The 27,519-nt window shown below is 40.4% G+C and overlaps 1 protein-coding gene across 2 annotated transcripts in view; it reads right to left on the minus strand.

Annotated features, from left to right (window-relative positions):
* man1a2 (mannosidase, alpha, class 1A, member 2) overlaps positions 1-23,833 on the minus strand; it is a 114,376-nt gene extending 90,543 nt beyond the window's left edge. Inside the window, exons 1-2 of one of the 2 annotated variants that reach the window (XM_034574827.1) lie at positions 23,519-23,833; positions 21,140-21,662 (exon numbers count right to left, since the gene is read on the minus strand). In XM_034574827.1, the coding sequence (XP_034430718.1) occupies positions 21,140-21,453 (314 nt within the window). In that variant the 5' untranslated portion in view covers positions 21,454-21,662; positions 23,519-23,833. Of the gene's footprint in view, positions 1-21,139; positions 21,663-23,186; positions 23,380-23,518 lie in introns of those variants that run through there. The other variant, XM_034574828.1, reaches the window with a different exon arrangement.
* Between the last annotated feature and the right edge of the window lie 3,686 nt (positions 23,834-27,519).

Raw genomic sequence — 27,519 nt, forward strand, 5'->3', positions numbered from 1 at the left:
AAGAAAATAAAACTGTGACAGAAATGAGACTGTGACTCAAACCAATAGGACGGTGAAGACAATCATACTAATTATCCTTCGCACAACACAATGTGAATCTATTTTACAATTCTATCATGACGCTGAATGTGGGACCAACAGAGACAAAAATAAACAGCTTCATAGTTACGCAACATCGCTCTGGAAACAGCTCATAAATATTCATGTTGTAACTCTGTGCTTCTCACTTTAATCTATAGAAAACATTTTGCCACACCAAGATGGCAATTGCTGTGTGTTTGTTCTAGTGAATGCATGCATCTGTGCAAGTGTTTCAAATGTGCTGCATTTACTTTATAATTGCATGTTTATATGTAGTAGTGTGTATTGTGTGTATTGTGTGTGTGTGTGTGTTACACGTTGCACTCTGTGACGTATGCATGCATGCATTCAGTATTTGTGTCTTCCATTTCAAGCTCTGTGGTGAGGTTCTTATGTTCTTGCAATGCGTGTCTGTGTGTGTCTACACCCAGAGGGGGGTCGCCCCTCCTCCAAGTGCCATCCTCTGTGCCTCTGTAAATGAGTGTGCCCTCAGCAACATGCATTTAAATGTGATATTTATACGGTGCCGCTGTTGGGTGACTGTGTAATGTCTGAGTGTTCACATGCAGCAGGGTGCGTATGTGAGATGCCTGCGAGTGTGACAAAAAAAATGAGAAGGTTATCCTGACACCATCACTTCTAATGGGCACTGACTCTGCTCCATATATGTATATGTACATACAGAAAAATACTGTCACACACACACAAACACTTTCAGACAACTATGCACATTTCAAATCAAAACCCTGCACACCAGCGATTAAGGCGAAAATTCATTCTAACACACACACGCGCATTAGCATTCTACGACCTCTTCTCTCTCTCCTTGTACATGCCCTTTCTCCGTCCCTCCTCCATCTTTTATCTCGTGTCATTCTTTTCTCTTCCTCCGAGCCATTATCAGACTCACTCTAGCATTACCGTTGATTCCCTTCGTGTCTGATATGTCAAACACGCAATTAAGAGCACATCAACAGCTGCCTGACTCAATTACCTTGACAAAGACTAAGCGCGGGCCAAATCTATTGTGCACCCAGGTGACGGCACTGAGCCTCCCCCTCCCTTTAGCATACTATCAATAATAATTGATATTAAACCAACTTGTCCCTCACACCACAGTTTGATAGAAACAAGCAGAGCCCCACCTCCCTGATTTGCTGCTTTAAGTCATGTTGGTCTGCCAGTAATAATTTCCACATTTTATCAACTCTCATTCACTCCAGTCACTGGAATTTCCTCTTTCCTCAGAGTTGTCATGAAATCTGCTGCTCAGCAAAGGCCGACCCTTTCTATGGGAACTGGAGAGAAGCAGCAGCTGTCGCCTGCCTGGTGGAGTATCTAAGAGAAAAACGAGGATACGCAAGCCTCTGGGTAAAGCAGCACAGGCTAGATGCCATGTAACCATGGTAACAAACAGGGACATACAACAATGCGCGCACACACACACACTCACACAAACAAAGAGGTCAACAAGTCAAGTCTGCATTGACCATAATTTACTAATTTATGCAAGGAAGCTAAGACCAATGGGTTTTTACAGTTTAGTGTATGAATGTGAAAGTGCTACTCCAAGCCGATGCAGAGTTGGAACTTCTACAGTATTGTAAGCAAATCATTTTAACAAGACCCCGCCCTATATGGATTTTTGGGGCTGATGCCATTATTGATGTTGAGGAGTAAAACATTTCTGATATTGACTTAAAATGCTGAGAGGTGCTCTGCAGACTAATCTCAGCAGATACACATGACACACACTGAATGTTGAAGTTGAAGAAAAATCAACAATTTAAAAATCTATGTACTGATCTGATATCATGCCTTTAAAGTTTATCTGTTTAGCGAGATAAAACAAATTTTCTAACTCTGCTGCCATAGTAGACACAACGTAATGGTTTAAGTCAGGGCAGTAGTCATAATTGTCATAATAACATGTCACACTTCTGGCCATTTATCGCGCCTTATCTTAGTCATCTTAGACCAAGCATGCTAGGTCGCGTCTAAACAAATGGACAGGCTGTTGCGTGGTGCGTGACGTAGTTACGTAGGCAGGTCCTGGCAGATACATACGGCATCCTTGCAGTTTAGGAACCGAAAAGCAGCACCAAAATTCTATATTCTTTACGGGTACCCGGTACTTGGCATTTTGGATTCTGTTCTAATTTGGAACAGAGTTTCGGTTCCCAACCCTAGTTGTTTGTGGCTTTGCTTTTCTGTTTTCGAGCATACACAGACATCCAAACACAACAGTTCAAGCTGCTGCTCGTCGTGATCAGTTGAGAGACACCATCTTGTTCACCGGTCGAATAAGCAGCGACTCTTTCACGCAGCGACCAACAGTCCTGCGCTGAGTTAAAATATTAACATTGTTGTTTTTATCAAGGATTTCAGTGAGTGCCGTCATGTCGAAGAGAAAGAGTGCTGGTGACATTTCTTGGGCCTCTAAAACCAAGAAAAGTGAGTGGAGAACAGTGTGGAAATGAGTAACAGTAAGCTGATTACTAGAGCATGAGATGTGTCAGTATTTCTTGATTTAATTTTAATAATCATTGCTATTCAGACAAGAAATTTTAAATGATTCATTTCGAGACATAATGGCCAAAAATGCCACCTCTTTACTGATAATATTTCTTTCATGTTCAGTGTGGTGCGTTCAGAGTAAAGAGAGAGAGAGAGAGAGAGAGAGAGAGAGAGAGAGAGAGAGAGAGAGAATGAGGATGCGGTCAGGGCAGGGATAGCAGGTGACATGGAGGTGAGTGAGAAAAGGTTCATGTTGATGATTATAACCAAATAAGATCATCATACCAGTCTAATCCGAATGTACAGACTTGGCCTACATGTATATGTAGCTCAATATTTGTTGTGGTCAGTAGTTTGCTAATAACAGACAATACACTAGTATATCTCCCAGTAAAGCCCACCAACCCTACAAACCTGTCCCGTTTAGTAAACGGTCTAGCAGATATTAAAGACTTGATGTCAAATAATTTCCTTCAGTTGAAATCTGACAAAACTGAAATTTTCATTATTGGCCCAGATTACTTAATTCCCAAATTCCCAGTCATCTCTGGGTCCTCTATCCAACAATGTTAGGTCTGTCGCCAACCTTGGTGGTATAGTTGATCCCAGCCTACACTCTGAGAGCCATGTTAACTAACTTGTTCAGACACGTTTTTACTATCTCAGGAATATATACAGGATCAGATCGATCTTGAGTTTTAAAGACACTGAAATCATCAAACATGCTTTTATTTCTTCACAGCTTGATTATTGTAAGGGTGTTTTAACATGTCTTAAGCAAAAAAACACTCCATAGGCTCCAAATTGTACAGAATGCTGCTACTAGGCTTTTAACTAAACAGAAGAGAGCATTTCACTCCTATTTTAGCTTCCCTTCATTGGTTGCCTGTCTGTTTTAGGATTGATTTTAAGATTTTATTGATTACTTTTAAGGCACTTCATGGCCTGGCCCCTAAACACATTTAAGAATTATAAACCCCTCATGAGCCTGTGCGCAGCCTGAGGTCCTCAGGCAGGAACCCGCTGGTTGTTCCTGAGTCAAGGATGAGGACAAGGTGTGACCCTGCATTTGCTGTCAGGGCTCCTCGACTCGTATTGTATTTTCTTGGTGTTTTAATTTCAACTGCATTTTACATTTCAGACGTTATATTGTGTTTTTATTCTGTAGCCGATTTTATTTTAATTTTTTCTCTATTTTATGTAAAGCAGTTTTGATAAGTGCTTTATAAATAAAGTTTATTACTATTATTATATTTCATTCATATTCCCTGTAGTGCATTCAGAGTAAAGAGGGAGAGGGAGATTACTTGGTTGCTGCAGGAAGAGTAGGTGACATGATAAAGCCTATAGTTAGGGCTGGATCAGGTGAGTCTGCCCTCATTTCTCCTCTCCTACCCATTTTTCCCTGCTCACCCCAACCGGTCGAGGGAGATGGCCGCCCACATTGAGTCTGGTTCTGCTAAAGGTTTTTTCCAGTTAATGTGGAGTTTTTCCACTCCACAGTCTATTTTATCAGTCTTTTATTCTCTTATCAACATGTGAGTGGATAAATATGCTTGCTTTATACAAAATGTATGTTAGATGTATGTTTTGCAACAATCCAAAAACAAAGACAAATAATGTCCAGAATATTTCCCAGAATACCCTCAAAGGTACTGCATGCTCAAAAAACATGCTGAAATTATAACATGGCAAACTCAAGCCCAGCAAGAAACAACAAATGGGAATATTGACAATGTTAATCGGCCTGCAAGCTGTAGCCACCCATTGAGATATCGCTGTTGAAAGTTTGTTGCTTGTGGAGTTGTCCATGCGCCTGCGTTGCAAACTATCCAGCGTGGTCTGCCTTTGGCGCAAGGGGAGCTGTATGCTTGGCCAGCAAGTGCTACCGAAGACTCAACGTACTCCGACGGTAGCTGATTTCACATCGACAGTAAATGCATATAACTTTGGTCTTGTCGAGAAAACCATATGGCTTGGCTTTGAAGCTGAAATTGCCATTCAAAAGACCCTTTTCTTTCATCCATTTGAGGCTTGTTTCTGCTTCCCATCCACAACTTTACTGCTCCATCGCTTCCTGATTTCACAAACTCAAGGTCAAGGGTCATAATCACAGAATGTGCCTGTGTCAATCGCCCGTCAAAAAAAATGAGTGGCGTTCAAAGGAATTTGCATTAACTTGTTATTATAGTGTTAACTTTGACAGCCCTAATTTGTATCTCAATATTTTACATAATTATGTATGTTTTATATAATTTGATATACTTATGCAATTGTATTTTTTAAAATATAAAAAACGAATATATAAAGTTATATAAAATACACATAAACATGTTTATATAAACAAGCACGCCTTAGACTTACAATGCAGTATTAGACATTGTTTTCAATAACAAAATACATAAGAGCTGTGAGATTTTGGTCCCCCCCCAGTGTTCACTTCATGACTACGTCTTGGTTGAAGTACTCCAACATCATGTCTCTCCATAAAACAATGGAGGGAAATGTTCAGTAGTTACAGTTATTTGCATCAGTAATTGTGTTGTGTACTTTGAAATCGTCCATCTCATGTTATGTGGACGAGTCTGCCTCCTGTGAGCCCATAAACACCGTAAGTGGGATGAGGACCATGGTCGAGGCTGGTGAGGTGGCAGAATTTTTGCTTCTAGTGACCTTAAGCTTCAAGCTTTCCTTGAACATGACCAATCTGACGGCTTCTGTGTCCTGCTTTTTCCCACGACCCACTTGGCTCTAATGGAAGCGTCAACACTGAATGTGTAACAACTTTCCAAAGCTTAACAGTGGGTTTGTAATTGCATCATCTCTTCTTCTTACTATTCACTCTCTGCCCTAACATCCACCCCCCCGTAGCTCTTTACTATATCTTTTCATATCCGACCACCGTCCTCCTTTCTCTTTTTACCAATTATTTGTCTCAAAAAAACCTTCCTCCCACTTGCCAAGAGTTGTTTGTATCAATCAGTGATCTGTTACTCTCCTGTTGTGGCTGCTCATCAGCCTGAATACTGTCGGAGCAGTTTAGAAAATAGTTTAATCATCATCAGACACTAAACAATACTGAGCTTAATCACTTAATTACCATTAATACACTACTGTACTGTACATAATCTAAATGATCTATAATCTATCTTTAAATCTACAGATTTACATCCATGTGAATTTACCTCTAATTGATCAAAGATGTCCTCTTTTCCCTCATGTTTGTATACAACATGTACCATGAATGTAACACAAAAAAATGTCAGCAAATTTAAATTTACAACTAAAACCTTTAACCGATGAAGGATCTGGGCGCATGGACCGTAAATTGTGAGAAATAGGAAGCTGAGCAAACATTTTCGTCTGATTCTGTGTCTACAATAGTGTTGCAGAAACCCAGATTTGAAGGTGATACTGCTTCATTTTGTGTTTTTACTGGTTTTAATTACACGGTACATTTATTTTGGAGAGGTGGACACCTCCTTACCAACAACAGTGAAGTGATCCAATTATGGAAATCAGTTGTTTGACAATGAAGAAAACTCAAGTGAAGGATTTGGACAAAAATAAATGTAGAAATGTTATGGGCAATATTGCAAGCTGGCAAGTTACCATCTTTAATATAAATATAACATATAAAAGAAAGAAAACGGCCTTAAAAGTGTATGATGATTAAAATTGAACAGCAGAAGCAGCAGAATGTACAGTGTGTACAGTTCTCTCTTATGTGTACAAACACGTACATAATCCATGCAGCTTTCTCGCTGTATGTTTCAGGTGTACACCTGAGCCCTGAGAGCCCTCAGGCTTTACTCATGTTAACATCCAGCCCCTCTGACCTACTTCACGGCTGGCTGAATAATGCCTTCATAAAAATCATGAGTCCACACCCCTGCAGCTAGCACATGCAATCCATGAAAGAAATAAACACTAAAGCTGCTTGGTTGCTGTTCGTCTATGTAATTATTGATGAGAGATGAAAGAGTTTCAATTACCAACTCTTTAGACAGAATCAGCCATTTTTGCCCTGTCAGAAGCATTGACCAACAAATATGTTTTAGTCGTCTCTAGGGATGTCGCGATTAACCGATTTTACGATATCCGCGGTTTCATAACATCTAATGCTTGTGTCTTTTTCCTTCTTTATTAGCAATAATCGTGAAAACCTCGAAACCGTGATATTTTGGTCTGACAATAATCGTGGCACCAAAAAGTTATATCGTGACATCCCTAGTTGTCTCGACCCTGTGTAAACTGCCTTCCGATAATGTATGTTATGAATGGGTGCTATACTAATAAAATGTTATTGAATATAAGCCAACAGATACTGATTCAACCAGCAAGAATTAATATCGTTTGATTTTTGTCGGTCAGGCTCTCTCCTCCCAAACCTGTTAACTGACTAATACATTTAATAATATCAAGCCACAGTTGTGGCACTCAACTCTTTTATTCCCACTGACTCTGTTCATTTTTACTAGAATCGTGCAGCCATTCCTTCTGGATCTAAACTGCCTTATAGGGTTTACAAAGAGTCATGCCACAGAAAGAAAAGAAAAAAAAAAAAAATCACCCTATGAACAGAGTTCCCATTTCCCATCCCCGGGCAAAATCATAAATCCACCAGCTGGTGTGTTAGAGCTCTTGTACAGGAAGCATTCATTAGCAGGCCCGTATGGCTCTGTTACAGCTTGTGTGGTTGTGGACAAGGGAGGCCTGAATTTGCCCGTGAATTCAGAAAGGTTTAGTTGAAATTCATGACTTGGAAACCTTAGGGCCAATTCTTAATTTGGCGGTGGGCAATCTCACTTTGATCCCATTGATTCAACTGACAGGGAGCCATTGTGGAGCCGAGCTGCAGCTCCAGTGTTTGGCAGGGATGGGATTTGGTGAGAGGTTTTGTAGTTAACCATGGTCACATCGTCCCAGAAGACGGACGATCTCTCTCTTCCTCTCTTTCCTTCACTCAGATTGTATTTTGTCTTTCTCATTCTTTATTTTGTCTTCGTCTTGTCGTCTCTCCTTGTTCATCTGTCACTGAAACCATGTGCAGCACTCATGGTAACAGAATCAAACAAGTAACTATTTTTCTCTTTTCAGAGGTCCTGTCACCACTGCTGCACTCCAGAGAGTCGATAAATGAAAAGCAGGATGCAACACTCCCAATAGGCACTACTGATTTGTTTCACTCACGTACTCACTTGTTTACCTAAAATCAATTTGTAGTGTCAAAAACTATAACAAATACCTACACCGAGTCAAGTATTTCCAGAACTACTCCTGGACATCATGGTCCGTCATTTCCATTCTCCTCTGTTCATCCAGCATTCCTCTCCACCTAGCTGCATTCTTTGCTTCTTTCCTTGGAGGACATAAGCTAAAATTGTGCAATTTCAATCTCTAGAGCTGCAGTGAGAACAATGGATTCTCCAAAAATTCCAATTTGGATTTCTTCCACTATTTTCATAAGAGGTTCTCAAGTATAACTCTCCACTCTTGACTAACGTACTCGTGCATTTTCCTTCCTCTACCATGGCAGAACACAAGCTTCAATAGTAATTTAAACAGGATCACTAACTGGAGCAGCTCATCACATCTTGTGCTACATTGATATTTCTTGGAAAATGTTCAGCTGCCCTCTTTCTGGCTACATCTTCCTCCACTACGTCTTTGAGTGCGAATTTCAGCAAATTACAGACAAAAAAATCTCCCCTTATCAGATACCTGAAAGGTGTTATTACTGCAATTAATCATATGGGATGGGACTTGTCACCCTGGTAACCAATACAAATTCTTGAATTAAACAAACATTGGCGGTGGACACATGCCCTAACAATGCATCAGTCTTTATACTTGTCCACTCCCATGGGCCCAGCCTGGAAAAACCTGTGTTACAAAATGTCTTTCATATTTTATGGTTACCAATTTCATTCAGATGCTTTTACTAATAAAGTGTTTCAGGGCAATAGATTTCATAAAAGCGATAAAATACTGCATGCATGATCTGCTGCACAAATACGACTGCTGGGCGTATGAAGATTTCAATATAGATCAAGCAAAGTCATTCATTATTACTACAATACAAAGTCCAGTAAAGCTAGTACTATTATTATTAATAAAAAATCAGAACCAACCGATGTATTTTCTTCAATAAAAGCCACTACTGCCTTATCTACTGCAGTTTTTGCATGAACTCTTAAAAGTCATATAATCCCACTGTTTTCTTAAGTGCATCTTCTGTATAATGAGTTTTCTGACACATCATCATTCACTGCTGTAAATTCCAAACAACTGGCAGCACCTATATCAGATTCTCCCGTCAACACATAATTAAAAGCTGTGACAGACGCAAGCCAGAGCAGTGGTCGAATAAAAATGTGACTGGAGCTTTAAAAAGAAAGAAACCACAACTTGCCAAAGGATTGTCAGGGGAAACTATGAGTTCGACCGATTTATCAGTTGGCCGACAAAAATCAGCTGATGCAACCCTTTCACAGACTTTTCACTATCTGTGTTTATGCCGACATGAAAACTTAAGCTTTAGAAAAGATTTGCATTTATGTTTAAATTTTACATTAAAGTTAGATTTTCTAAATTCAAGTTCTATTTGTGTTTTGTTTTATATAGTAATTCATTCATGGTAAAATTGTAAAATACCCTTATGACATTTCTTTGTCATAGGGGTTTGATAACATCTTTAGGAATCAGACCTTTTTTTTTCTTGATATTTACATCAACTAATATATTGGCATCAGCCTCTTAAATCTGTATCACTGGTGCTTTAAAAAAGATAGAGTTATCATAAAACTTTCATTATTTAGTCTTGGTGTGGGGGGGTTTCTGCACATCTATTTTATTTTTTAAAACAATCAAAAATGCCATTAACCCCCTTTCTAATGATGGGATTTTGTTACGAAACATAACCTTTAATATTACGAATACTGTTACTACAACATACCCTCAGATTCCAAGATTATATTCTCCAGCACAGCAGTATTTTTAACATTTATGCATCGTGTGCATACTTTTCAGCATCTTGTTTCCTGTATTAACAAGGCTTTAGATTATTTTCAGAAACGTGTATCGTTTAAAAATTGAAAGACGTCTGAGGTCATCTTTGGTGAGTGGAAAATGTATCCCGACCTTGTGACTAACCACGGATAATGAATTGTGTCATGCCTCACACAGCAACACAGAGCTCTCAGAGAGAATAAACTTATAGCTATGTAATGATGCAGAAATGACATTTTCCTGCTTACACCTTGCTCTGATGCTTTACTTCATACTGCAAATACAGTATAGTATCGAAATACAAGATTTCAACTTTTCTATTGACATCGATTGTTGATAAGAAGGTTCTTTTCTCTTCTCCAGGTTTTGATTGGTCAACTGAGGTATTGTTGCCCCATTGACTAACGACCTGCCTTTGGCACCTACACTAACATACAGAGGTAAAAAACATGGGTTTGGTGCATGTCCACCACAAATATGTAACATTGAACTGAAACACAATAGACGGAATCATCGCAGCTTATAGTTAGTAAATGGGTTAAAGCCCCATATTTTAGCAGCCTGATTTTAAATACCCAGCAACATATCTACTACTGACGCAAGCTGACTTTGGTTGGTCCACCCCCATGATAAATATCAATATGTGTTTCTGTGCTGTCATTAATTAAAGTCAACAGCAATATTTTTTCCAAACACAATTAGACCTCCAAACGATGGTTGGCCACTTGCCAAAATGACTTGTGAGCTCATTTGGATTCTGCTTTAGCAGCATAAACATATTGTTTTTTACACTGGGGCTCACTCAATCATACTCTCATGGTGAAGATTTTTCTCCCAGTTCTGTTGGGCTGTTGTATTTATGCACCGTGGTGGAGCAAAAACATTCAATTTCCTCCACAAACAGTGTCGCTGAAGAAGGTTCAGTGTCTTGTTCATGCAAAGCTGGGGCCTGTGTGAGGTCTAGGACTGTGTGATGTTTTGCATGTGTGGTCTCTTGCTCCAGAATTATATAATTTTGGTTAATAGCAATATTGTGTGATATCCTGTTTACAATCAAACAAACCAACCAACCAACCGACAAATGGACATAAGCGAAAACCTGACCTCCCTGGGGATGGTAATAACCCAACAACAAAGTTTCACTGTAAACTGAGTATCTGTGGGTTTTGGATTGTTGGTTATGCAAAATAAGAAATCTAAAGATGTCATCCAAGTATCTGTGAAGCTGCAACTAGCATTTTTACCATCACTGACATCTAATATCAATTATAGGGTTTCAGCTACGTCCATTTTGCAGTGGAAGCCCGCCTGTTAAATATTGTGAAAATGTCGTTAAGAAATAAATTATACAGTTTTTTATTTTTGAACTGATCACACACACAAAAACACACAAACACACACACACAAACAAAACACACACACCTCTTTAGCCAATCTGAGAGGCTGCAGCTGTTTTCTGCAGAGACAACAACATCATGATCACATAACAAAGATGGAGACAAAACCAGAGAGATGAAGACCGGAAATGAGACGCACACACATACACTTCAAATCAGATTTTGAAAAAAGCAGCGGTGTTAATGAGGAGATTAAGTCTGATGGAAGTTCGCTCCTCATTCTGCAGCCTGTTCACTCTGATACCAACTGTACCAGATGAAATCTCCCGACAGACAAATTAATTAGGTAGAGTATTCACAAAATTACTATGAGCATTGATCTAAGAGATGAATTTTATATGTTTTATTCTGCTTGTATTGATATCTGTTCTGTATTGATAACCAGTTTTAATAGCCACAGTAATAAGGACCGGTAAAACAAGAAGAAGACATCAGTGGACGTGGGTTTTTCCTATATTACTTCTTTTACTTATGGGGCCTGATCCAAGTTGCAAGCACATCTGTTTTCAAAGGGAACGTGCGATGGCACTGTGTTTGGTTTGTTGCATGTTAGGTCTAAAAGACATCCATGGTTACTTAAGTAAGACTAAATTAAACCATTTTGAACTATGCAACTGACGCAGCGATTTTTTGCCATTAAACTAAGTAAAGTGGAATTTGAAACGTTGTTAGACACATGTTGTTAGACCTCGTATATTCATCAATGGCCTTAGAATTCCACTTAATGCTGTAAATGTTAAACATGTATCAACTTTCTATATACGTTATTATAAATCAATGATAATCACTAATGTATAAAATGATCTTTAACCAGCAAGAATGACAAGCTCTTTAACATGCCATCCACACTTTGCAATTTAAGTGGACAATGTGTTTGTTCAGAAGGTCACATCTGAAATTACACAATTCTTGTATAATTATAATGTTTAATTACCAACAAGTTATAATTAGTGGGCATTTTGTTAAAAATTATGTCTTTTCAAAAAAAAAATATGGAAATCAGCAAACTGGCTCCTATTCTCACACTCCTGCAGTGAACATGACTTTTCAAAAATACCAACAAAAAAAACGACCTCATGCCAAGTCATTGTTTTCGAGCTGTAAATTTAGAGAACTGTGCCAGCCACTTGGGCAACGACCAGACATCATTTTGTGGGTCTCTGCTCTTTGAAAATTCGAGCTGGCTGGTACAACAGCAAAAACGGGCAATATATTTTCTGATTTACCAGCACAGGGGGGAAATATACATTGTATGTTTATTTCTTACTCTTGATTAAAATAACTAACATTTCTGGAGTAAAAGAAAACCTTGCTCTGCATTTGGTAAAGTCAAAGTTTGCCATTGAACAGAAAAAATTACACAAAATCCAAAATATCAAAAGATACCACTTACATAATTGTTAAGTTTCATGAAGTGTTTTAAAGTTCTTCCACAGAAAATAAATGATCACGGTTGGATGGATGGACAGACACTTTTTCCCCTGCATCATATGTCTGGGGTAACAAAAAAAAACAGCAATCGTGGAGATGGGAAAAAGCTAAAGTGATGTTATCCCTTAAAGAATCATTTAGGTTCACATGAATCCAACCTCACGCTTGATACATTCAGCCTCGTGGACCTTTTGATGTAAAATTCAAAACACTTTTGATGGATGTGTGAAAAGCCCTTTTTAATGTCAGTGACTCCTCCTTTCACTCTTCACAACAGAGGCCGAAATGAAACACCTTTATCCCTTTTGAATGTACAAACCAGAATGGATGGTGTCATGTACCCGATTCACCAACTGCAGAGCCTTAGTATTCTTTCCTGGCTGAGCTAGCTTGACAGTGTGTGTGTGTCTGTGTCTCTCTGTGTGTGTGTGTGTGTGTGTGTGTGTGTGTGTGTGTGTGTGTGTGTGTGTGTGTGTGTGTGTGTGTGTGTGTGTGTGTGCTGCACGTACAACCACCTTTATTAGCTCTGAGGTTCTTGCATACACCAGACCAAAACACTAGCACCAACCCAGATCTTCTTTGAGGCTGACAGGCAAATGAACCGTGAAGACACAGAAATTATATCTAAGATCAGACTAAATATGATAAATAAGTGCACTTTGATGTTGGCCCGGGCTTTAAATGTGATCCGGGGGCTGTGACGCTGATTTATGACCATATCAGAGCGCAAAAAGCAAAGTTATGGCCCTGCAACTCTAACAATAACTGGCAAGGCAATAAGTTGTGCAACCAGGTTACTTGCAGCCATAGCAATAAACTCAATTATAAATGAGGAGGCTGTCTGAAAAAGTTGTGCTGGTCTTTTCCTCTACCTTTGGCTGTTACATGACTCATCACCAACATGTACACAGACAGAACCTGGGTTAAAACAGCAGGAACTCTAACCCTTAATAACCCCTAATAAAATGGAGAGGAATACTGAAGCAGATACGTACAGTACTGTTTGTGACAACAGCGATGGATGCACAGAAGCTCATTTATATGATGGCTTTAGGTGTCGTCATAAAAAGCTCCGCTCATCTTTTTCAATGAAATTGCTCACTTTCAAAAATGTTTAATGCCAAAGGGCCACCACCTTTTGTTTTGAAAATATCTATTAACTGTCTTTTCTAATATCCAATGTCACACAGCTCAGAACCATTTGTTTAATTAGTCATCAAGTTGCATGTAATCTGAGCATTCACAGAGTAGGGATGCCACAGTGTGGACATTTTCCCACCAGGTAATAAACTCGGTGTTACCGATTACACCAAACATTTTACAAGAAAAGACACAAATCAGCTCAGTATATGTGGAGCGCTCATTGAGATCTTTTACATTAAATTAAAAAAAATAAAGAGTATTTAAATATATTTGTTGCACTGACTACCACGACAACCCTGTCACAGAAACTTTATTCCCCATCACCAAGGTGTTGGATGCCTTGTGGGCATAAGATGTGAGGGGTCCGACGACTAGAGTGACACTTTTGTACAATTGTTTTGTCTTGGATAATTAAAAGGTTTAGGTAAGAAGGAGATGGGAATAGTCTGTACCAAATTGTACACATTCTTAGATAGTCATCTAAAGATGCCCGATTATTTTCATCTAGATTCATGAATCATTTCCTGGGAAAAATGTCGAAAAATGTCAATCTCGTAATGTAAAGGAAGTGAGATCTAAAGGATCTATCCCAAAATTTAATGGGTTCATTCTTGACCCATGTCCCTTCCTTCCATCAAGTTAAGTGGTAATCCGTCAAGTAGTTTTTGTGTAATCCTGCTGACAAAACAAACAAACAAATGGACAGACAGGGGTTAAAACATAACCTCCTTGGTGGAGTGAATGAGCAGTTCATGCGTGCTGATGCCCCTGGTAAAAAGGTTATTTACTGGAACATGGGGCAAAATAATAATTTAGGAAACAGGATATTGCCTTGAGCAATCCCTTAACTGCAAGAGGCAGTTTTTTTTTCCATCAGCTGTGAAGATGATGCAGAATCCTGACACTGGTACATTAGTGCTGTGCCAAATCCCTGATCTGCAAATGAAGTTGCACGGCAGAGAAATTTTTAATTACAACACAACTGCATATTTCCCTCTTGATGGTGACAGAATTAATGTGGGACAAAGCACTGTCCTAACAAAACCCAGATATGAATCTTCCACAAGAGAACACTGCTCTAACTAATGACTGGATGTTCACTAAAAAACACAAGCATACAGCCAAACACGGGTTAGTTTGGGTGGCAGATGGCGAGACTGTCGAAGCTACTGGATACTGACGAGGACCCAGCATGAACGTTCGCGTTTCAATTTCCAAACATGGACAGACTAACACAGACCAATATCAATTCCAAATAGAGATGCCTCTAACACAACAGAAACAATCTTTCATACAGTGATTTGTAATGTCAGACAAACTGCCATTTAGGGCTGTGTGATAATGTTTAAATTGATATTATTATAAAAATATTTTCTAACAAGGCAAATGTAGGATTGCAGCTTTAGCTTATTTTCATTATCAATGAAACAATTCCTTTTTTTTAAATCATGCGTTTAGACAATGAAATGCTGTTATCAGAATTTCTCACTGCACAATCCGACATCTGCCAGTAGCTTTGTCAACAAGCAGTAAAAAATACAAAGATATCCAGGTTAAAATGATTGAAAAAGAGAGAAATTCAGTAATGTCTCTGAATATCAACTAATGGGTTTATCACCATCATTTCAGCTCCAGGTAAATGCATTGAGCATCACATAAAATAATCAATGCAATGCAAGGCGACTCCGTGATTGTCTGCATGAAAGCAGGGGAATATAGTTTTATGGTGAAATGCAATCACACACGCAAAGGTCGACAAAGTCAATTGACAAACACTTTTCTTCCTCAAAACACACTCTGAGAACAGCTGAGACACAACAACATACCAAACAAAATCACCATGACAGAGGTTGTTAGAACCAGATCTACTGGCAGAGCTGAAAGAATCATGATGCGGTGGATTAAATATCCAGGGTTCAAGGAAACGTTAGTGTCGGATAAGTGTAAAGGATAATGAAGAGATAGAGAGAAAACGTTTCAGTACATGCAGTGATTCCAATAAATGCCATCACATTAAGAAAAGTTAGGGTTAAGTATATAAAGTCTAAAATAAATAAAATGTTTAAATGATGTGAAAGCTTTAAAAAAAAATGCCTCAAAGCTTTGCAACATGCATCAGTTTTTTTTTAGAAAAGCAGCTGTGAAATCAGATATTTCAGGTCACAACTCATAATAATCCAAAAGAAATTCTGCGAGTTGCTGGAGGGTCTGTATAATGATATCAAATCATCCCATAGTCTTACTACACACAGCAGGCTTTTCTTATTTGTGTTTAGCTCTGCTACCTCTGTTGTATTCAGTCCACACCTATTACTAAATACCATGCATGATGTCCACATGTCAGATCAAATAATAAGAAGACGGTTTTTTTCCTGGCCTCCATATTGTCACTGTATCCTCCCCATGGCAATTCTGCTGCTGAAATGTCACTGCCTCAGTTAACACGTCCACTTGCCTCCCTCAGATGAAGTGCACTGCTCCTGGCTACTACGATGATTTGAGGGAAACCAAAACAGCCAAAGTGGGATACGTGACGGCCTCAGTGGGTTGGGATTGACAGAGTATTACACCCAAGTGATTTGTTGTACCCCAAACAGAAATCCAAAGGTGTTTTCTCTCAATTCATCTAGTAAGGTGTAAACTGAAAGATCATATGAAGTCAACGTATGAGTCTCTCTATACACATTTACTTCACACACAGTAGAAATGCAGACCATTGAAGGTTGCAGTAATCGAATGGTACAAATGGTCGCACAAATCTCCAGTTACCATTAAGCAAATAGTTAAAAGCATAAACTGTATATACAGATGGACGCCATGACGGCTCCAATAAAGCAAAGCCAAATCCTCTTTCTTATTGCCCCCTGGTGGCTGCAATGCAATGCAAGTCATGAAACCCGCCTCCTCCATGTTAGGAGATGGGACATGGACGAAACTAAAAGGTAAAAGTACACATTACATAAAAATTTTCAGGGTCAAACGTCATGATTGACACCTGAGACTGCCTTGCAATTGGTCAAGCGTGTGCAGCGAAGGGACCTCAGTACCGCAGCTCCACACCACGATCACTACTTTAGAGATGCATCATCCAACTTGAAAAAAATATAGATATGCTTCAGGACACAGGAGGAACTCCTGTGACTTTGACTGAATGGATATCATAAACTCACCTGCTGTTACTCCTCAGTCACATTCAGTGAAACAGTTCAACAATGGATGTTCAAATCACACGATTCTACTGAATTGCTCCAGTGTTGTCGCATCACAATCACGTCTTGCATATCAAACTTATTGTACATATTCCCACTCATCCCTCATAGCATCAAAAAATACTGACAATTTTAGGATTCATGAGATGTCGAGAACACTTTTGCCAAGACGCCTGTTGTCACCCCAACAGGCGGAGATGCACAAGAAATGACACTCGTCTGTAGTAATAATCTCTATATGGAAAGATCACTTTCCAGTACTCACTCTAACAGACCGCCTTGAGAGCAGAAATTCTCAGTTGGCAGTAATACTTGAGTAGAAAATTGATTTCAATAAGGATGGCTGGCACGAAGGTCTGAGGATTATCCTGGACTTTTTTCCCCCAACGCATATAAACCGTCATTGTGTTGGATTGGCACCCTCAGCAATGGACATCTTAAAACCTTCCAAAAAACGGAAACTATCTACATGGCTGGCTGGAACATTAGAAATGAGTGGGGAAATATTGGTTCCAAGGAGCTGACCCTAATCTTTTGTTTAAAGGTTTGACTTTTCCATCAAAAACTAGAAATTTGTGTTCAGGAGTCACAGATCTTGTACTTGTGAGTTTTGATGGTGTGCTGTTTGCAGTGTCTGTTTAAAATGTGCCTGCCAAAGTTGGTCAGCCCCACAAGAATATAGAAAAAACTGTTTAACCAACAATCCATCTGCTGGATCTTTGGATATCATTACAACACAGAGTAATATGTCAAGCAGGGCAGAAATATAATGTCACAGAGCAGAAGAACATTTTTCCTTGTTGTAAATCTGATCTCAAGGAGCTTGATAGGAAACAGAATGACGGAATAGCTGCTTTTACACCTACACTGAAGTCCGCACATTTTCCTGTTCTGTATGTGAGAATACAACTGTATTGTCTGTATGTATGTAAAGTCAGTGGGTCTGGATAATTTCTGGAACCTTTCCTGCCAGCACCCCCCTTCCAAGTAAAATATCCAGAAAACGTCGGAGTGAGCCCATGTGAGATTACAGCAGGAAAAGAGTTCATGTCTGAAAACAGCTAATGTCTATTCAAGCTTAAGCAGAAATTGTTTTATAATCACTATAATAGTCAGTGTTTCCCCTAGGTTTACAGCTTTTGGGGGGGGGGGGGGGGCAGATCCGACAACATTTCTTTCCAGATTCAGGCAATCCAGGTTACGTGTGGACGGGCCCTTACTTACTTACCAAGATCAGTCTTGTACAGCCAGGGGGAGTATTTCCCCTCTGACAGCCAAGCTGGGTCAAAACCTGTCATCCGGTGGTGACTGGACTGATGCTTGTCTGGGGCAGGGCGTGCAACACTTGGGCTCTTTTCTGTACTTGGACCGGGAACAGGAGAGCTACTCCGGCTGCTACTCGCAGGAGAGTGAGTGTTGCCATCTTCACCACCCTGGGAGCGTTTAAAAAACGCAGATATTTTTATCTGCTTTTCAGGTGGTTGATGCGACATGTTTTCCGATGGATGCTCTCTGTCCGCTGGTGGGAGTGTGCTCACCTGTGTTTGCGCGCACGTGTCAGTGTGTGTGTGTGCGCGCACGTGTCTGTGTGTGCGCATCGGGATGGAACTGCGCCGTGCGCGATATAGAGAGCAGAGGAGAAATCTAAACGCGCGACCATGTAGAGACAGAAATGACATGCCGTCGTGTAAATAAGATAAATAACATAAGGCCATTTAGTTTGTTTAATAAAAGAGCAAGCTATAGACCTGTTTTATAGGAAAGGTAACCTTAAATGACTTATGTTGAGATCTGGCACTATATTAAAAAAAATAAAAATAAATGAACTTGACCTTCGGGGGGGGGGGGGGGGGCCAGGGGGTGCCGTTGGGGGTGGGGCGCCCCCCTAATATAATGGTAGGGGAAACACTGATAGTATTTATGATATCTAAATAACATAAATGAAATATGTTAATACAATAGGACATGATTGGTAGTATTACCCTCTTAGTGAGTCATCACATTCTGGTGACAAAATGTTTCCTCAGTGTTCCCCCAAAACAATTTCATAGCACAACAAAAACACTGCCAGCTACAAACTGGGAATATCATTTAGTACAGCCAAACTGCCAGATCTTTACCCATATTTTCAGGCATTTTGAACTACAGTCAATATCTAAAAAATGCACTACAACTGGATTACCCCATGGCTAACAGAATATTAACCTTTGCTCTCTCAGAGGCTTTCATAAGACTATTAACAGGGTGAACTTGTGAACACAGAGCTGTTTCTGTGGGCTTTTCTGTGGCCAAATAAAGTAAAGGTGAAATTATTATTACACTTCTGCCTTATGCTCCTGAGGGTCTCTTTAAATGCTAGCATGCCTCATTTTCCACAGGCTGTTTGAACCGTCGTCCTCTGGAGCGCACAATTATGATTTTAAGATCAGCTGAGGCAGCCATACCAGACACCGACAGGAACATATTTCCATAAGCTGCTGTAAGCAGAAAAAAAATAAAAATCATAATGTCACATGAATGATTATGTGAGGTTAAACGCACAGGGATCATTTTGGATGATTTACATAAGCATGAAACAAATTTAAAGAGATTTTAAGCCTGTTCAGTCCATAATACTCAATGTATGTCTTGTTACATTCTTGGAGACTGAAGCCATTTTTAATTTTGAAGGCTAAATTTCATAATAACCATGGCTTTACGTCCCAAGGATGTGAGCTTTGGCTGCAATTTCCATTTAAAAATATATTAAGAGGATCACAGATCTGAAAAGTGACAATAGGATGAGTCAGATTCAGTCTGGTAGAGACGATTCAGTTCATCACAAGGAAAAAAAATACCTTCTGCTATCTGTTGCTGTACCCTGAGGATCGCCTATGAGCAAAAACCTACTGATAAACACTTACAGATGCATTAGCCGCGAACAATACAAATTTGCATTGACACCGATTGACTGGGATTTAATGAAAAGTAAAACACCAAGAGGAGAAAAGGGGCCATAAAATATATCCCAGTCACGTTTTGCTCAAGTCATGTCTCGTGTCGCTGGACAATAATAATTACGTTTTTTCAAGCAGGCAGCATCCCAAGCTCTAGAGGGCTTACATGATGGAAAAATGAAACAGCACCACAGGGGATGAGGAGGCAACACTCAATGGTCCCAACTGTGAAAGTGTTTGAGAAATTGCTTTTAACATCTTGCCCAGCACTCAGTAAAATCTAATGACCTTCTTCACAAGCATGGAGGGGACCCTGCCTCTAAAATTATCCTTTCCACCTACTGTTTGGCATTTTGTGTATTTTAATTTCAGACATCAGTCTTTGGTCAAGAAAAAAAAAACAGAACTCATACAAGTATGCCAAACAAACAATGCTGCTTATGTGATTAGACATTTGAATCCTTCAAGAGCCCAGAGGCTCTGAAAACCCACAGAGCTTGACATTCAAATCACAATTATTTCAAAGCTAAATAATAACGTTCAACAGTTTTAGTTGAACAATTTGACAGTTTTTACACAAATAACCATAATTACAATGAAACACAGACTTCCTGATTCGCGAGTATGAGGTTCATATTTTCTTAGGGCATTGCAAAATAAAAATGTACCTTCCATAACTGATTTGTTGGGTTTCAGTAAGTAATTAAACATCAATGTGGTGAAAGTCCCTTTAAAATAACTGGGGTCATTGCATAATAATATTTGGAACAAAAGGGAACAAAAAGAGCTGATGATGGCTGGATACCAGCCACAGAAGCTTGACAAACCAAATGTCAAATGTAAAAGCAGCAGCCAAGATTTTTTTACCAGTACTTGGCTCAGAGCGAGCAGTAATATCCAAGCCTGTTTAAGCAGCTACTAAAGCTTTGCAAACAGCCAGTGTGTTCTAGCTCATCAAGTTCCACCATGTCTGCCTGTGGGACGAAACAACAGCAGAGGAGCTACAGTGATAAAGAAACCTCTGTTATGCATGGATTTAAACTATTACACCCAGTGAAGACACAAATGGCAAAAGAAAGAGAAGGATGGAGGGAATTGAGGAAGGAACACGTTTGGCGACGTGTACGTAAATGCTCAGAATATCACTACACAAACATCTCCGCCCCCAGGTGTCACATCAGACAGCTGAGGCGATGACAGGCACTACACCTGCCTCCGTGGCCTCCAGGAAATGTCCGTATGTGATGTAACTGGACAGATTAAACCTAATAATTACTAATACTTAAGAAATCTTGTTTAATGTTTCTTCACTGCATTTCAATCATCACATAAGTCATCTTTCAGTCATTCTTCAGGGAAAAAAAACATGTGACACTCAAAAAATAGGAAAATATAGACATGGTTAAGGACTTACCTATGCCTGTGCTCGTCATGTCCTCCCTGTCCATGTATGACCACCTGTCCAGACACATGCTTCCCCTCTTTGGGCGAGTCAATATGAGGGATGAGCACATCCTCCAAGCCCAGGTCGAAGCGCTTGTGTTTGGAATTGTCCGGGAGGAAGAAGAAGGCCCCGAAACATAGGGTGATGAAGGCACTGAGAATGAGGAGGAGGATGAACTTCTCGGAGAGCCTCAGCGTAGCTCTATGGTGCGGGAAGGAGGAGGCACCCGGCGACAGAGTGGGTATCCTGCGGCCCGACAGCGGCAGGAGAGCCGGTGTGGTCATGTTTCGACTGTTGAAATTAATTTCCGTCAGGGAGGGGCTGGAGGCAGGGTGGGGTGGGTTTACAAGTGCCGCAAGAGTTGTTGTAGCAGCATGCACCAGCTGGTTGACTTTATTATCTCATCCCTGCGTTGATAAGTCCAGAAACCAAAAAGGGCCAATGTCCCTCAGACAAAGAGTGACTGGTCAGCAGGAAAAGGGTCATGACGATTCTGGAAAAGTGGAGAGTACAGGTAAGGGGTTAGAACTAAGAACAAAGTTTACTGGTAACAACTAAATCCAAAGAACTGTTCTAAACCCTTCACTAAAATTTCACTTCACTGAAAATCTGATCTTTTCCTGGATTCATTTTAAACACCCAACCTCCATGCTAGCCTCACACAGCCAGACCAATCTCCACAGTACAGTGTCATCGCTGGTGAGATGGTCTGGCTGCTCCCATTGTCATTCTGCTGTAGGGGGGAAAAACCGCTCTGGCTTGTTTGTGTTTATTTTGGCGGCGCTAAGCCCAGGATGTAGTGACGGCATCCCTGGAAAATAAGTATCTCAGGGGGAGGGAGACTTTTTTTGGAGGAACTTTTGCATGTGGGGAGGCCATCTTTCCTCATTAAAATTCCCTGCAAAGACAGTGCCACAAAAAATAGAAGATCATATGTCAACTGTGAGATCCAAATCTTTGTCAAAAGATTTTCTGCTTGTCTGTTGCAAGCTCAGAGGTTGCTGTTGTTTCCTGGACCAAAAGGGTTTTGATGACACGCGGCCAAAGGCAGGCTTATAGCCACAGGCTTCATCCAGTGAGTCCCACTACAGCCACTTAGACAGACAGTATTCTGTCAGGATAGAGGAGCCGGTGCCCTTTAGACTCTTTCCTTTTGTTGTTATCTCTCAACCTTGGCAGCATGCCCCCTATCACAAGTAGCATCATCTCGCCGGGCTCACTTCTACCGCGCCTCACATACATAGGCGTGTGCATCATTTAACAAGTGATGGCTGAATGATAAACAATCAAACAACATGTCCGGTCAGAAATAAATAAATACCTCGGAATTAATCTCTCTCAAAACACACAAAACACATAATCCTCTGGCCATGAGAAAGATGACAAAACATATTTTCCAGAGGCTTAAAGTATCACGGGGCTGTGCAGCATCTGCGACCATCATCACATAACTGCTCCCTGTCAGCTGGCATCTCCTGCAGCACTAACACTGCAGAATGAAGCGGCTTTCTATGTTTGATTTCTGTGGCACGATAACACGATCCAAGTCCAGATGAACTCCAGCCAACACGTAAAACATCCTCCTGTCGTCCGCATCCATGACAAACCCCAGCTGCAAGAGAGGCAGAAGCTGCACGATGAACACACTGTTCGTGCGCGTGTCCTGTTCGATCCTTTCATCAATTACCCATGTGGCTGTTTGGTTTTTTTAAGCCAAGGGCTTTATACCCCTGTGGCTGCATTTGTACAAATACAAGGAGCGAATGTGCAGCTGCTCCAAGAGCAAGAGACATAAAGCGAATAGCTCCTTAAAACAAAGAATAAATGGTTGTAAAATATGTCTGTGTTAATGTCTGTGCTTGAATCCAGTAGTTTTCCACCGGCTCAGTGCGGAGCTACGATGTCTCGGTGTCTCTTCGCTGAATACCAAGTTCATTCTGTGACAGAGCCCGTCTGTGTGAGCTCTTTCGTCGATTCAAAGATGCTAGCTAACGGGGGGAACAAGCGGCTAACTTACCCAGCTAACGGCGGCTAACAGGGGAGAAAAAAGATATTAGCGGTGGTGAATAAAAGGCCAGGAAGCGCTCAGGAGCGAACACGAGTTTTAAAAATATTAAAATATTCCCACATACGCGTTAAGACTCGCTGACATTTTAGCTACCCCGTGATGAAGCCTGCGCTGGGGGAACCTACAGCCCCGCTACGGTGGTAGTTAGCCCGCTAGCTAGTGGGCTAGGCTGCTAACGCTAGTTAGCTGGCTAGCTGGTGGTGAAGTGACAGAGGCGGGGGTCTCTTGTGTGGACGCCGCCGCCGCCGCTGCTGCTGCTTCTGCTGCCGCTGCATCAACACCTTTTGCACGGTGAAAATCGACGAGGTTCCCGGTCCGCCTTTCGGAAGAAGCCGCCGTATCAGGTGTCCTCATGTCCGCGGATGACCGCACCGCCGTAGCCCTCTCCGGACCGTTCAGCCTCCAGCTCAGAGCCGCACAGCAGAAGCCGAGGACGCGGGGAGGATGTGGATGTGTGTCCGCTGTGAGGGACCGCAGCGACGGACTGAGGGAGCTGCTGCTGCTCGGTGATCCAGCATCAACTACCCAGCCTGCACACTTAGGGACCGTCTGACACTTTCACTGGAACAAATAACGCGTGATATCATTTTATAAGATGGATTCAACGTCCCCTAAATCAGTGATGTAATGCAACGCCTCACTTCAGCAATTCAATCATTATTATTATAACTTTATTTTAACTTTTTGTAGTAATCTGCTCATTTACTGTAGTTGTTTTATTATAATAATATCCTTCCATTATTCTTATTAATAATCGTATTATTATTATTATTATTAGTAGTAGTAGTAGTAGTAGTATTTATTTATTTTCTAATAGCCTGTATCATATAGGTATGAATATAATATATAATATAATGAAACATTTTTATTTGTTTAAAAGTGCTTATTTTTTAATAAAAGTATTAAAAATAAGCAATGCACAGTTTCCAAATATGCAGTTTTTCAAACTTTTTGTATTGTGATATGCAGTAATCAGTTCGTTTACTATAGTTGTTTTATATTTAATGTGGCTTTTTAACATATCCTTACATTATTATTATTATTAGTGGTAATAGTAGTAGTATTATTATTATCATTATTTTTATTAGTATTATTATTATCAGTAGTAGTAGTAGAATTATTATTATTATAATTATTCTCATTATTTATTTTTCTGATATCATGTATCATATATGTATCAGACCAAAATTGTTTTTTTCATGTCTTTGAAAGTGACATATTTCATTTAAAAATAGGCAGTGCGCAGTCTCCAAATATGCAGATTTGTTTACTTTTTGTATATACAGTAATCAACATGTCATTGATGTAGATCTTTTTTTTTTATTTAGCCTTTTTTCCATCCTAATGCCATCAGTTAATGCATTTAACAAGAAATTAAGAAGTTAAAAACAACATGAAAAAGAAATATGCATAAATGTCTGAAGACATCATTTTGAAATTGATGAAAGTGGAATAATGATTTTTTACCTTCAGATATTTGTCATGTTCAGTACGACTGAGTCTCGTGAAAATATACTATCCGGTTGCATGGTGGGAAATGTATCCAGGATCAAGTGTATTCAGAAATGAATCCCTACCTGTCTCTCTGCTGCTTTAATTTTGACACTTCTTTTTGAATTGTGTCTCCTGTGAGTCCCTCAACTTTACAAATGTGTGATACAAAATCACTAGATGACACCATACATTCAAAAACAGTTTCTGCATCATTCAATTGATCAGAATACAATCTATAAAAAAAGTCGGTAAAGTCAAAACAGTTTTCCTGTGGACAGTTGACCTTATGATGGCCGTGGGTAAAAACCCTGAATAAGAATAAACCTTAAACAAAAAAACAAATAATCAGACATAAGACCAGAGGGACTGCACAAGAAAGGGAGAAAATCAGCTGATATATTTGTGGTGTTGTGGCAGCTACATGCAGCAGTACACTGCTCTATTCACCACACAGAACAGATCTATACATCATGAAGTACAAAACTGAATAATCTTATCAAATCAAACATGAGCTGGGTTTCCAGGAAGGACACAGTTTATCATATTAGGGCCCTGGTGTATGTCAAGAACTTTCTTATCTCCTATGACCAATGACCAGTGTCTGTTTTCAGCAGAGAGACTCGGCTGAATAAGAGACAGGTGTCACTTTGCTTTCAGGAGTGTTTCTTCCACTCTCAGTTTTCCCTTTGCCTCAGCCAGGAACACGCTCCCAGCCAAGTGCTTGCTCGGCTTTCTCCGCAAGTGAAGGGTGTAATTTGTTAAACCTCAGCGATGACACTTCTCCTGCTGCTGAATAGCTGACTTTCCTGTGGTGTGACTTGGGCGAGGGCCACAAACCTGGCCGAACCAGAAACTGGTCAAGGCCTCGGCACAGACAAAGGTGAACGACAAAGGGAGTCTGAAGCCACAGGAGTGCAGCCGTTCAGTCGCTCTGCACAAGGCAAGAACATAAACATTAAAACCCACACTGTCACCATAGGTTGATATTATCCTGAAGTGGATGACTGGCAGCATGAGAAGGTCTGTCTGCCTGAGCAGCAGAAAGGAAAAGCAGCAGCGTTGGCCATTCGACAACAAGTGTTGGTTGGATTCATGGAGGAATTCTCCCGACTTTGGGGATCCCCTGACTTTTCCTCTAATGCCACCACAAGGTTGACATTCCTGGTTCAAAGAGGCTATGTGTTGGCCGCTGTCCGTTTGTTTGTCAGAAGGATAACATCAAATCTACAAAACAGATTTCCTCAAAGCTTGGTGTAAGGACAAGTAAGAACCCATTACAATTTAAGGCAGATCTGGACAAAGGATTTTTTTTTTTTCACTTTCTTTAACATTGGGAAATTGGATGTTCTTTGACAATCTTTATTATATAATTATTCACGGAACTTGGTGAAAACAACCACAACAGACATTTAGAGAACTGATATTTAGGAGTGTGTGCAATTTTATGCGCATCAAAATAAAAATCTGGAACTAGCTGATTTTGATGTTACTTATGGGATGTCTTGACAGCTATAGAGGATAAATTGTCGTCACATTTGTTCTGCAAACAGACGTACACACATTTACGCACTGATAACACAGTGTCAGGAGCAGTTATGGGTTCAGTGTCTAGCTGAGGGACACTTCTACGCTCTCTGGAGGAGCCGGACATCAAACCAGGAACCTCTGGATTACCCCGTGCCCTCAGGTATCCATGGTGTCCAGAGGATGATTCATAAAAACTTTATTGATACTTTGGTGCGTTTCACCCAGAACAACCATTAGGTCACATTTATATTTGTATTGTTCAAAACTTTGGTTTATGACTAAATTCCTTCAAAACGAACGACTCGTGAACATCAGCCTCACCTCTGGCGCTAATTAGCAAAGATTTCCATGTTAAACTCAGATGGTGAACACAGTATATCATCATTGCTGTATTTAGCATTCAGCTCATAGCACTGCTGGGCCTCTGTTAGCATGGCTGTAGACCTTCAGTGTTGTTTAAATAAAGGATTTAAAGCTTTGAGGACAACAAACAAAATTTATTTCACTGTCACCTCACATTTTGTTTTTGTACTTTGTATGAAGTGAATCAGTGAAACATCTATGATAAATGTAAATTCATCTTGCATATTTCTCTCTGCATCAAATGAGACGATTACTTGTAACTGTTTGAAAAGCGGGGTCGTACATCTCATCCTTTTGCCTTTCACTGTGACCGCTCCACAGTGAATAGGAGCTTAGCAGGCACTTAGACTGCTCTGTGATACTGTCACCACACATACCAAAGTGAGCTTTTCTCTGACAGATAATCTATCCACATATAAAGTCCAGCCACGAAGACAGTCCTAACATTTTTGCTGAGTGTGGAGACAGCCGGGCAGCCAGCTGAGTCCATCAGCTGGTCCTTGAGCTGCCACCGGCCGTCGGCTGGCTCTCCAGAGCAACAACAGGACCACTGAGGCGTCCGATTTACAGGACACCCCTCAGTGAGTGAATTACTGGCAGTGCTGCGGCCTGCAGTGTCCTAATCACTGCGAAGACCTCCCTTCTGATGGGCGTCACAGTGAGTCACCCTTAGCAAGGAAGGGTGATTGGGTTTGGCAGTGTGGGTGCGAGGAGACTCACAAGAAAACTCCAAAAGAGCTGAGCAGGGACAAAAAAAAGCACGACAGCTTCCAGATCACAGCCGAGGAGGAGGATGTGTGGTGCTGAGAGAAGGGAGGTGTCCTTTGCCTCAATGCATCTGTGATTATCTTTGTCAGAGGGATGGACTGCTGGACTGGAAAGAATTCATCACGGATTC

The sequence above is a fragment of the Hippoglossus hippoglossus genome, chromosome 21, assembly GCF_009819705.1.
Source record: "Hippoglossus hippoglossus isolate fHipHip1 chromosome 21, fHipHip1.pri, whole genome shotgun sequence".
Taxonomy (NCBI): Eukaryota; Metazoa; Chordata; class Actinopteri; order Pleuronectiformes; family Pleuronectidae; genus Hippoglossus; species Hippoglossus hippoglossus.